General features: G+C 45.7%; 1 protein-coding gene across 9 annotated transcripts in view; it reads right to left on the bottom strand.

Annotated features, from left to right (window-relative positions):
- Positions 1 to 13,130, bottom strand: part of RIN2 (Ras and Rab interactor 2) — a 224,041-nt gene that overhangs the window by 24,142 nt on the left and 186,769 nt on the right. For all 9 annotated transcript variants that reach the window (XM_006929986.5, XM_019826878.2, XM_019826879.3 and 6 more), the window contains 3 exons: positions 12,172 to 12,244; positions 7,201 to 7,292; positions 2,978 to 4,117 (listed from right to left, as the gene is read on the bottom strand). In XM_006929986.5, the coding sequence (XP_006930048.2) occupies positions 2,978 to 4,117; positions 7,201 to 7,292; positions 12,172 to 12,244 (1,305 nt within the window). The remainder of the gene's footprint in view (positions 1 to 2,977; positions 4,118 to 7,200; positions 7,293 to 12,171; positions 12,245 to 13,130) is intronic.

The raw sequence follows: 13,130 nt of genomic DNA, 5'->3' as shown, positions 1-13,130 counted from the left end.
GGATAAAGTGGCACTGGGTGAGAGTTACTTAGTGTCTTCCTTGGCTTTTCTCTAGGCAACTGAAGAACCACTCTCTGAAGAAGAGAGATTAGCAACATCTGCATATACTACGTGTATACACGCATGCATTCGTATGGTCATTTTTCACATATGAACGACAGCTCTAATTCTACATGGGTTAAGCCAGTGAAATGCCTCCTCCAGCTTCCTTGATTCTGGGATGGTCATTCTGTAAATGCAGGTTTTAAATGTAAATTCTCACCTCCTAGTTCAGAGCTATCATCTTCAGAAGTTGTGGGAAAGGAGGACAGGACCAGACTGGCATTCTTGAAAAGCCTTAGGAGTGTTAGTAGACACCTGTTCAGAACAATCATGAGGCTTGGTATCCCAGAGATGGCATTCAAAGTGAATCCATTTGGAGTGAATACATTAAAATAGAATTACTTCCCTCCAGAAAGTGAGATATGGTGAGAATAAGCAAACAATGGAGGAAAGATCTGGGTTGAATCCAAGCTACTCTACTTACCAGCAGTCACTACAAGTCACTTTTTACATCATGGCCTCTGCTCTTGAATTTGCAAAACATGAACAATATCTACATAAATGTACCAACCTTGATTTGGTTACAAGGCTCAAAGGAGTGATTATATTAACAAGTCTATAGTAAACCAATGAGCACTTCATTTATGACTATGTAAAACAGACAATTAGATAAGTCCACTTTTTTGTCAGAGTCCTAAACTAGTAACTTACACATTTAAAGGGATCAGTTTTCTGATCCTTAGGGTCACCTCTTTCTCTGCATTTGAACTAGTGTTGAGTTTCTCAGGTTAACCTCTGCTCTGGTTTACCTTTCTCTTAATTTTAAAAGCCCAACAACACATTTATTGTACTTTCAAAACTGAATGATGCTTTCATTGGGGAAGCAACATGTGATGAAGTTCCTGCTTTAATGCAAAAGTTTAAAAAACCAAAGCAAACAAGCCAATAAAAAAGTGGGGCAATGCTTAGTTGGCGACACCCACACCTCCATACAAAATTTTAATCTGAGCTGCCTCAACAAAGGGCTAGCCTACTCTTCCAAATGCTGCACCTGCTGGTTACTAGCTGGTGTGGCCCCTGGGACAAAGGGCTCCACCTGGCAAAGTCCTGCATTCTCCACTCCACAGGGGATGCTGGTGCCTGTTTCACCAGGGCGAGGTCAGGACACGCTTACATCACTTGGACAGAATCCTGGCTCCTATTAGAGCCTCCATAGATGTCAACATCCCTTCTTGTCATGACTTTAGATTTTAAATTAAAAGCTGCATCTGTCCAGAGCAGCAAAGTGTATGTTTGTTTTTGGAGAAAATGAACGCTTGTGCTCTGGGAGCAAATATCATATCCGAACTTCACTTCAAAAGAAGCCACTGGGGACCAGTACTTTGGTTGGTGCTTACAATCTCAGCGGGGAAGGAAAGAGAGGAAGGGAAGGAAGGGATGGCCCTTGTTCCCTGGGGAGCCTTGTCTCTGTGGGCTGGTTGGCGCTGGGGCCACATAACTCAGGGCTGACATCAGCGCCTGCCTGGCTCCCCCCACCGGACACCCCCAGAGGAAGCTTCTCATGAAGGTTCAGAGTCCCTGTTAATATTGCATCTGAACTGGTCTCCCCTGAGAGGTGGGCTCTGGTGGGATGGGACAGGATGGCCTGGGTGGCTATTCTGCCTTCCCCTAGAAACCTTTTTCAGTTCCAAGCACACCACAAGGGCACATTCCTTCCAGACTCTCTCCTCAGCAACACCCAGCTCTAACCCCGCCCCATCAACCAGGCTCAAACCCCGAGAAAACAAACAAGGCTTTGATTCCTTTGTGAGAAAATCAAAGAGCTGCTGAAACTCACTTAAAGGAGAAAGAGACAGAGACAGAGACAGAGACAGAGACAGAGAGAGAGTACACTCTCTACCACATACTGTTTACTACTTTCAACAAACAGACCCAATCAGAAAGAAGAAATCTGGGTTTAGCTTTATGAACTGCCTGGAAATAATTTGGTAGCTCTTTCGGCTGTGGCTGCCCAGTGAACGAGCCACACTGAAATTAGCCCTTTAGAAAGAATCTTCTGAAATTAATAAAGAAAAAAAAAATCCTTGCAACACTCTTACCCTGGAAAAAAGATGCCTTGCCAAATTCAAATTTTTCTTGGCCAAAGTAACTATTAACAATTCAGCCCTTCGATGAGGGCTGAAAATATTTCCCCTTGACTTCGGAGAAAACACCTTTCATGTGACCTCCAAATATGTTACTTATTTGAAAGGTACACAAACTTGTCTTTTTTTTTTTTTTTTAAGTTACTCCCAAACCGTGTCACTTAAGGAATTCGCTGGCATCAGAAGCCAGCAAGGCGGTTACCCTTTTGGGAGAAGGGTGACAGGGTGGTGGTCCCAGGAGGGCTTCTGGTTGTGGGTTCTGTCGTGCTTACTGAGCTCTCACTTGTCACAAGGTGTGTTCACTGTGGACACTCCTCCAGCTGCACACCCGTGATGTCTGCACTCTTCTGAACATACACTGTACCTCAATGAAAAGTGTACTACCCAAACAAAGCAGAAAAAAACACTCTCTCAGAAGACAGCACACATACCTTTCCAGGCATGCACTGCCTGCAGAGATGCCCTTTCAGGAAACACTCAGCACACACAGCACAAGACCAGGTGGGCAATCGAACCCTCGGAAGGCAAATTCTACCCCTGAGCAGAACCTCTCTGAGGTTCCCATCAGGGGCTCCTTGAAAACTAGCAGGCAGGTAGCAGGAGTCAGGTATAAGGTGAGGTCTGCTTTGAGAAGCTCAGGTCCCATTCAAATGGGTAGAGGGGGTGGAGTGTGTTGTTTTGAACTCCAGAGAAAACTTCATCCAAGATCACTGCCATTGGACACAGTGTCCTGTGAGGTTACAGTAGTTTTTATGTTTAAAAAGAAAAAAAAAGGCAAAGTGGGGACTTACCGATTTGGTCTTCCGGGATCAGCGACTCGATGGGGGGGTCCAGCTCTGAGCTCTGAGACAGATAGTTCTTCACCTGGGTCATGAACTGCCGGATGGTCTGCAGCATGTCCGTGCTGGACACGTGGCACTCCTTGTTCTCCTGCAGAAAGCTCACGTAGTCCTGCACCAGGCAGCCGAAATAGGTGCACTTGTCCCGGGACAGCTCGGCGATCCTCCTGACCATGCGCTTCTCGGGGGTCATGAAGGAGCTGAACACCCCGCTCATCTTGCGCAGCTGGGACTTGACGAGCTTGGGCAGCACGAAGGAGCTGTTCCTCTTCTTTTTGGACTTGACAGGGGGGGCCATGGTCTCCTGGTCGCTCTCCTCTTCGCAGTCCTCCAGGCTGCTGTTGGTGTCCGCCTCGTAGCCAAACAGGGGCATGCTGCGGTCGAACTCCAGCGAGTCGGAGGAGGAAGTGGAAATGCTCATGTCGCTCAGCCTCTGTCTGCCTCCATGCCACGGGGGCCGTGATTCAGGGCCGGCGGCCCTTGTGCAATCCTCCGGAGGCTCCGCAGGCGGGGCCCCACCTGGCCCGCCAGCTGTGCCCGGCCCCGGCTCCTCCGGCTCCCGCTCCTGGCCGGGACGAGGCCGGCCGCCGGTCAAGGTCTTTGCGCTGCCTTCTGCCTCGAGAAAAGAAGCCTGCTTCTTCAGCCGGGGTGGAGGGATGGGGGTTGGTTTCGTTCCAAGCAGAGCTACGTTCCCATGTTTGTTATGGTTGACTGTTTCTGGCATGCTCGCCTGGGTTTCAGTCCTGGACAGCTGAGGGCTTGTGTGGAGACTATTAATAGCGGGTGGCGGGGGCCTGGGTGGGGGGGACCGAGGCCTCTCGGTGCCATTCGCGTTGGGAGTCCTTGTGCAGGGCCGTTTCAGGCCTCCACTGAGGTCCTGGCTGTGCACTTTCAAGAAAAGAGGATTAATAAAACACAGGGCTCCGTTGGTCTGGCTGCACTCCAGCTCCGAAGGCGTCCTGGTTTTTATAGAATGCACTCCATTTATAAGGCAGAGCTGACGAGAGGCAGGACAAACACCGTCTGAGGAGAGAGGCCTATGGGGAGGTGGAGGGTTTGGGGGTTTGTTGTCAGCTGGAGAGCTCCAAAAATCTGAAAGTCATTATCAGTGAACACAAGAATGTAAATACAGTACTCTTGGGCCATTCCTTCACAAATTAAAAAAAGCACACTTGCATGACAACACACGTCTTTCAAGGGGGAGGTGCCACACTTGAGTGTTTTTTTTCTTTTTCTTTTTTGCTTGGACTGCATTCCCTTTACTGGAAAGGGTGGAAATGCTGCCAGGCCCAGCTGTGGGCTCACAGGAAGGCTCAAGGGGCTTTTCACCTTCAAAGCCCTTGAGAAATGGCTTGGCCAACATACAAAGCCAGCCCAGCCTTTGCACAGGTAAGGAAAGAAAGAATTGGAATTGTTACAGTGTAAGCCTGGAAAGGACCACGGAGCTCCCGGGACACACTTAACAAAAACTGAGTCTCCTCGCAAAGCAAGCCACCCTTCCCAATCTACTTCTCCTGGAGGTGCCCTCCGTGGAGGACCTGGCAGTTCCCCTTTAATGGGCAGGACCAGCAGCTGGGCCTGGGGGATGTTACACAATCTGCTTAGGGTTTTACACGTTCAGCATTAAAACCCCAAACAGAGGAAAAATACACTCATGGAACCCATCAGCAGAAAAAAAAGGGACAGCAGGCCGATGCAAATGCTAAGTGCAAGTTCAACCGTTTATCTTAGTGGTTAGCTGCCCGTACTCTGCAAATCCTAGCCCTTCTCACTGTGGCTTACACACCCAACACTCTTTGGCACAGTGCACATGGCTTACTACAGCTGTCTGTATGGCCCATGTCACCTACACATGGGGCTCAGTTTTCTGCACGAATCCAGGGAGGCAGTGGTGGTGATAAATGTTACCTGCTGCTAATTTCCATTTGGAACAGGTTTATTCTCTCTCTATAGCTCTGCCTTGTGGTGTTTGCCTAAAATGTATTTTTTTTCCCCTATGGGCCCAGAATGGCTGATCATGGCGGACAGCGAGGAGGCTGACGTTGGGAGCCCTTGCCCTGCCCTCTCTGTTATAAACATGCTTGATATTGTGGCCCAGTCACCTGCTCTTCCTCTCCTCTTTGCTCTGTGTCGTCCAACACAAGAGCCAATGGTCACCTGTGGCTAGTGAGCCAACGCGACAGAGGGCTTCAATTGTAAATCACGTCAGTCCATTTAAGTTTAAAAACAGACATGCAATTCAATCACTGGAAAACTGTTCAATCGTTTTGGAACTTGGGTATGTGAATGCAGTTTCTCAACTATAAATTTAATCAGCTCTAAATACAGATTGTGTGTTTCTGATGAAAATTTAATGCCCCAAAAGAGATAAGGATAACACAGGCTGGATTCAAACATTTAGTATGAAAAAAAGGAATGTAAAATATCTCATTAATACTTGTAAAGTATATTGATTCTATGTTGAAGTGACATTTCATATATATTACTTAACTAAAATAAATTATAAAAATTAATTTTCACCTGTGTCTTTTTCATTGTCTTTAACAGAGCTACTAGAAATTTTTAAATTACTCATTGGCTCACCTTATATGCACTTCTATTGCCCAGTTTGGGTCTTGGTGGAATGGTTTCCACCACCTTTGGGTCCTTCTTAGGCTTCTACTGACACCACTGGTAGACTTTATAAAGCATAGTACACTTAGCTTCCACATGGACTATAAACCTGGGTAGTGGGGGAGGGCAGCTATGGACATTATTAACCTTTGACCCCTCAGTGTGGAGCCTGGCCTGCCACATAGCAGATCCTCCAGAAACATTTGTTGGAAAAACAAATAAATGAGGCACAGAGTTTTACAAAGTGCTGTCTCTTCCCAAAATGAATAATGTATAAATTGGCCGTTACAAATTGAGTATATATTAATTGGACATCATTTGCTTCTATGGTCAGTGGCCATGGAACAAGGTGTTCTTAAATTTGTCTGTGCAGGAAGGTGACCAGGATACTTCAGTCCTTCAGGCCTGCCACAAAGTATACTCTGCACACTGACCACAGCACCAGGAGTTAAGTGGGTGGAGGTCACCAGCGAAAACTGACACTTGGTACAGGTCTTCAAGAGGCTTACAGTCTAGCTGGTTATATTAACTGAAATTCGGGAAAAGTTTTAAACCTTCTCCAAAAGGTGTGTGAAACACCATTGCAAGAGATGGCGTAACTTTTCAGAAGGGACACATCAGACAGGCCTCAGACACATGTAGCAATTCTTTCAAAAGAATCTAAGTTTGAGAAGGGAATCTGAATCTCCCTCCAGGCTCCTCATAGGCTCCAGGAGTCCCAGGAGTTGCATTTCGGAATCTCAAATTTCCATTCAAATATTATGGCCTGGTTGTCAATCTTTTGGAAGACTGAAGCCCTAAAATCTTAAGAGAATTTCCCCTTCCAATCTAGGGGGGAAACTTTTTTTTTTTTTTGGCAAAAGTTAAACCCACACAAATTCCTCATGGCAATGGGACGAGGAAGTGAAACTGGGTGAACTGTACATCCTGATCCATCATCAACCACTGTCCAGAAGCACGGTATTGTGTTCAGGGGCATTGGCAAAGGGGCAGGAGGGGGAAGCAAGTGTCCAGCTGGCCAGGGCAAGGATGCATGGCAGGATAAGGGACATGGCCCAGAACACCAGGACCAAAATTGAACAAGAGAGGAAGTGAGACAGATGTTAGTCTAGATGTCTGCATGGTCAAATTCCTCAAAGCACAGACATGCCGTCAATGCCCGTGTGTTTCTCTGGAACAAAACTCATGCACGTGAGATGTACTGTGCTATTTCCTTTTCTGTCAAGCACAGCCTTTCCCCAGCAAGATGCCACAGAAAGGAAAGACATGACCCATTTGAGAAGTTTATGTTCCATTAGGACCGGGACACTTAGGGTAGCTGAAACTCATTGATGGGAGCTGCTGGGGAGGTGTGGGGGTTACCCAGATAAACTGAGCGCTCCCCTCTGAGAGTCAGTAAAATGTCTGACTTAGAAAAAAGAATCTCAGCAGGTGTGATTCAGGGCCAAGTTTTGCCATGGAGATAGGGATTATTTTTCAACAATGTATCATCAGCCAGCCTAACACTGACTGTGTTCCATAGATTCATTCCAAGAGAGACCTGGGCAGGGGGACCCACTTACTTAGTCCCAGTTGGGCTAGTTCTTCAAGTTGAGCCTCCGTCTTGGCTGTTGAAATGGCATAAGGCAACTTCAAGGTGAACGGCAAAACGTCCCTGGTTTTTCAAAAAGAGAGTATTTGTAATTACATGTCTGCTTTCTATCTCTAGCATTTCCATCCTAGAGATGTTTTGGCTTAGACTGAAATGTCCTAAGTAGACGCTACATCATACCTCATACCTAACCAGAACTTGTCTTTACTGGTGACAGGACTGCAAGATGACTATTCTTTCCTGTAGTAACACAGTCAGGACAGGCTGAGAGATAAGGCTGCCTGGTTTCAGTATCTGTAGCGACCACCAAATTTCCTTCCTGGGTGGCTGAAATGTATCTAGTGTTAATATCAGAATTGCTACACTGGTGGATCTTACATACATATATGTAAAACATTATACACTAACTTGTTACATGTTCTGAATACTGGGCCCTAATTCATTGGGCAGAAATGTGTCATCCTAAACCATGATTTATTATTCCAAGTCCTTACACAGGGCAGGTTTTCAACCACCATTGGTTGGTTTTACTTTGACATCTTCTAGCTAGAGTCCATGCAACCTGCTTTCTGTGCTGAAGACAAAACTTCCTCTTGTGTTTTAAGGTAGTGCTTCCCTATCTGTAACGTGCACACGTGAATCCCTCGGAGTCTCATTTGACTGCACACTCTGATTCAGGAGGTCTGGGTGAGGCCAGAAGTTCGGCATTTCCGCCATGCTCCCAGGCGATGTTGCTGCTGCTGCCCCTGCACCAAGCGTTGAGTAGGGAAGCAAATCTAAAGGACTTCATGGAACAACCCTGCCCTCAAGCAGCACGGCACCGTGTGTAGACCACGCATTCAACATCACAGACTAACAGGCCCAACAGGAAGGAGCTGAAAGAACTTTCCAGGCCCTGGGAGAGGGTCTGGCATGCATGAAGAATAGCAAGGAGGCCATGATGCCTAGGGTGGAGTAAATTGAGGGACAAAACCTGGAGCTTCTGCCTGTATTTTGTCTACTCAAGATGTTGTGAAAATCTCCATTGAAGAGAATAACTATCCCAAACAACAAGTTGTTTACCGTAAGATTAGGCAACATTCTAACTGAATCAGATTAAATCTGGATGACTTGAGAATTTTGGAAACCCCTGAAGCTGTTGACAATGAATAACAAATTAATAAGGTCAATGAAAAGAGCAAAATATGAATAGAATGTGATTCTTGGCATGGGCTGTAATATACTGCTCACATAAATACTAGTAATTGGCAGTCAGGAGGCTGCTCTTTCCTGAGGTGTCAAGGATGGGTCACCCCCTGCTTCCAAGGACCCTACTGTCTGCCTCCAAATGTTGCGAGTACCTTCTTCTACTTGTTCACTTGCATCTGTCGTGGATGAAGCAGGTGGAGCCTCAGGGGATGGCAGTGTTTGTTATAGCTGCTGCCTGACCCCGGAGAGGTGATGACTCAGATTATAATCTTAAATGAAGATTAATGGGAAGCAGAACTTTGTAATGTCAAAGCAGCATATAAATATATGTTTCTACGGCTATACAAACTTATTAAAATCTTCTTTCTTTAGACAATTTGGGGAAAGACACATATGACGAAACCAACCTATGTTTACCTTAAGCATTTCACCTTACCCAATCCAGTACCTGGAGCCTAAACATCACATGGCTGGTTTTGGTTTTTCTTAATGGCATCTATGACAGGAAGCCACACCTGTCATTGCCTAATGGGTAGTCTGAGACTTTGATCTCCTGGAAAATTAGAGCCCTCTTCCACTGCACCAGCTAAGGGTATAACATAGCATCTCACCACCATCCCCCCTCCCCACAGGGTCACTTCCCTCTCATTAAGGAAAGGAACCCTAATTCTAAAACTTATATAACAGAGAAAATAAAGCCATCTTAGGTATAAATGTTTCACCCAAGAGTTTTAGTACACACGTAATCTACTTTTGACCCTTGCTCTATATGTTGTATTTCTAAACGGCAGGAGACTAGCTTTATTGAGCACCTCCAGTGCACCAAGCACTGTAACTCATGTGGGACCCACACAAGCCGTTGGAAGAAGCTCTGATATCCCCCATTCCATGAATCAGGAGCACAGGAGAGCATAGAGGGGGAGGTCCCTGCACCCACTCACAGAGCTAATGTGGAATTAAGCAACCTGGGTGCACTGGATCCCAAAGTCTGTGGAGCTGTGCCATACAGTGGCAAAATATGGGCTCTAGCATCAAGGTAGGCCTGGGTTCAAATCCAATATTTGCTACATATTTATTGAATGACTGATTGTAGACAAGTATCTCACTCTCTGAGCCATGGTGTCTTCATGATCCTAATTTCAGGGTTGCCATGAAGATTAGAAATAATGTATATATGGTCCCTAGCACAGATATAGAAAGCCCCTGAAATTATAATCATACTTAATAATAATTAATAATTATTATTTCCTCTAGCTCTTTGCTACTCAAAATGCAGTTGTAGGACCAGCAGCATTGGTCTCACCACCTAGAGACAGTTGGAAACACAGACCATCAGGTGCTGCCCCAGACCCCCCAAATCAGTCTGCATTCTAACAAGATTCCAGGTGATTCCAGTGTGCATGAAAGTTTACAAGGAAGTGCTCTCCACGACACTGATTATGACAAACTGACAGGGAGCTACTAGACATTGGTGACCAAGGTTTGCTCTCATTTATATCCGCAGCTCTAGTATTCAGTGTGTCCCTCTGATGTGGCAAACCACATGCTGATTGATTCATGAATTCTCTAGTCTAGTGCACCTGTGCAGATGCATTCTGGGTGAATACCAGGGCTGACAATCCAAACACTTTCTCTACATGAATATACTCATGTACTAATAACCAACTAGAACATTTCAAAAACATTTGGTTAAGACTGGGTCAAATCAATTACTGATTACTAAGAACATTGACTTGGGTAAACCGAGTAACATAGAACATTAAAAGAGAAACAGAAACACCAAGAACCTTTGCAATTTGAGGGAAAAATAGAGAAATGAATCTCAGGTCACCCTGATCATAAAATGTCAATGTTGGGATTTTTCCATAAGCACCTTATATCCGTATCATGCTTTGTAGATTAAAGAAGGTTTTCATGTGCTTTATCTCCTTCAACCATCAAATGGCCCTGGACAGCAGGTACTCCAGCCTATTATGAACACTGAGAAGAGAGATGGTATCTTTTGTGTGCTGATGCCAAATACTGTTTTATAGGTGTAATGATCTTTCATGACAGGAAAATCAACAAGCTAACTATGAAGAGTAAGCATTGGCCAACTTCACCTCTGACTAACATGTTAGTGTTGAAATTCACTTTCGGGAACTAGATGGCCTCAAACCAGTTCAGGTGTGGGTCCCTGAGGAAGGTGGGAACATCTGCACCGTCCTCTTCTTTTCTTTGGGCAGCAGATCTCCATCCTTGTACAGGCCAAGGGCTGTTGGTGGTGTCCCCTCATAGAGCTGTGTCCAATTCTAGATGAAATCCCCTGGTTTCTTCCTCCTGGTAATCAACCCCTGAAAGTGCTTCCCCACCTCAGGCCATTAATTATGTGGTGTTGCCAACCTGGTGACTTCTAGGGGTCAATAGCTCAGTGCCTTCCCCCGGGAGAGTCTAGTCCAACAGGTACAATAAATGTCTCACATGAGAAATAACTTTACCCTTAAATTAACATAAAGGAAATGAACCCCAAATAAGCCTCTCAGTCTCAAAGTGTGATGGCTGTAAGACATGATCTTTGGAAACAACCTAGTCATGCATGCCTGTCTGTGCTCTATTGGCTGCAACAGACATACAGAGAAGGCATAGAGGCCAACTGAGCTCCACTGCCTACATGGGGGCAGTGTCAATCTCTGCAGATGAAGAGTATGGATTCTTAATCACCAAAAGAATACTCAATTTGAGGACACCTGGTTGGCTCAGTCAGTTAAGTGTCAGACTCTTGATTTCAGCTCAGGTCATGATCTCACAGTTCGTAAGTGTCCATGCTGACAGCAAAGAGCCTGATTAGGATTCTCTCTCTCCCCCTCTCTTTGCCCCTCCCCCATTCGTGTGTGCATGCATATACCTTCTCTCAAAATTAAATAAATAACCATTAAAAAGAAAAGAATAGTCAGTTTGAAAAACTATTATGGCTAGGAAGAAAAAAGAGAGAAAGACTTCAACAACTCACACACTCCCCACACTTATTAACATGGTGATTTTTGGCTTAATTACTTGTAGTCTAACACAGTTGCTTTAGTTATGAAAAGGACATGAGCACCAAATGGACCTGTAGGACAGTGATGCAAGGTTTATGGGCTGGTTTAAGGAGCCCGTATTTCTAGAATGAACTACATCCCTTGAGGGTTTTCAGAAACAGTATCAGGGACATTTATTTATTTTTATTTTTTTCAGAGAGAGAGAGAGAGAAGAGGGCACGAGTGGAGACAGACAGAGAGAATCCCATGAGGGGCAGAGTCAGGGCGGGGGGAGGGAGAGAAAGACAGAGAGAAGCAGGGCTCACCTGATGCAGGGCTCGTGCTCACCCGATGCAGGACTGGAACTCATGAACTGTGAGCTCATGACCTGAGCCAAAGATGTTTAACTGACTGAACCACCCAGGCACCACACATTATCAGGGACCAGGTTTGCACCATGGGTCCCCTTCTGTGTGTGCATGTTTGCATGTATGTACATGTATGTGTATGTGTGTTTGTTTCCCCTGCTTGCTGGGTTGAGGTGAAACGAACCATAGGGACAGTTTGAAGACACAGACATATTAATTTGGAGGGACTGGCGTAGTTATTTTGATCAGTAACTAATCCTTCCAGGGACATCTAGTCAGTGGCAAGCCTCCCAGACCCGTCCACCCTGCTTTAATCTAGAAACCCCAGGGCTGTTTATATTGCACACACCAAGCAGGCACTTGAACTCCTAAGAGGAAAGGAGGCCTTACCTGCTGATGCAGTAGAAAGCAATGAGCCGGAATAAATCTGCAAAACTGATTCCTGAGCCTTCCAGGGAAAAGGCTGGAAAAGAGAGAGTTTGGAAACCAGCTGAGTGTCCTGGAGCACTGTTCTGGGAAAGGAAAGGCCCTCTGGTATTATCTGCTGCGTGCATAGAACCATCTCTGAGCTCTCAAACCAACTACCGTGTGGCTTATCAGATCCAGCTGTGAGGAGGATGTGTGTCAGCCAGAAACAGGCCAGTAGAGTCCACGGCCTAGAAGTTCAGCCCCTGACTCACTGGGAGCACGTGCTCCAATGCTTGGTAAACAGACCGGCGCAGGCTCAAAGTGTACAACTATCTTTTTTCTTTTTTAAATTCAAACACAAAGTTGGTCAGCGGGCAGGGGCCAGTGAGGCTGGAGGGAGAGGCCATTGGCACACAACAGAGCTTGGTAAACACCCAAGCCCCCACCACCCTTGACCTTCCTAGGTTGGCCCTCCTGGGACACACTCCTCTTTGCCAAAACAGGCCACCTCTGGTTAAGATACAAGGCAGCCTGGAGGAAAACAGAAGGTTCCAGTAAATTAGTTTTTAAATTCCATGTGAAAGTTTCAAAAACTCACTTACTTAGAATGCCCCCACCCACTACCACTGTCACCACCAAGGGCACAAGCCTCCTAGAGAAGATGTTCTGGCAAGATGGTGTACCATATTGCACATCTTCCAAATGGCAGGGCAGTGAGTGGATAACTTCAAATACTTGTGTATTTGCCAACCACTCCTCATGCCAGGCTGGCTGAAATGCCATTCAGACAGTCTTTCAGAAATATTCCAAACATCCTCAGCTTTGTGAAGATTTCCTCATTTCCTCAATCAGATGAGTTTTTCTCCCAATTGCCACACTTCATGTCCTCATTTATGTTTCTTGCTATTTTCTTATGTTGTATTATTTTGATTGTTTAGTAT

The sequence above is a fragment of the Felis catus genome, chromosome A3 (genome assembly GCF_018350175.1).
Source record: "Felis catus isolate Fca126 chromosome A3, F.catus_Fca126_mat1.0, whole genome shotgun sequence".
NCBI lineage: Eukaryota > Metazoa > Chordata > Mammalia > Carnivora > Felidae > Felis > Felis catus.
Note: the sequence above shows the minus strand (reverse complement) of the source record. Positions and strands in the feature narration are given on the sequence as shown.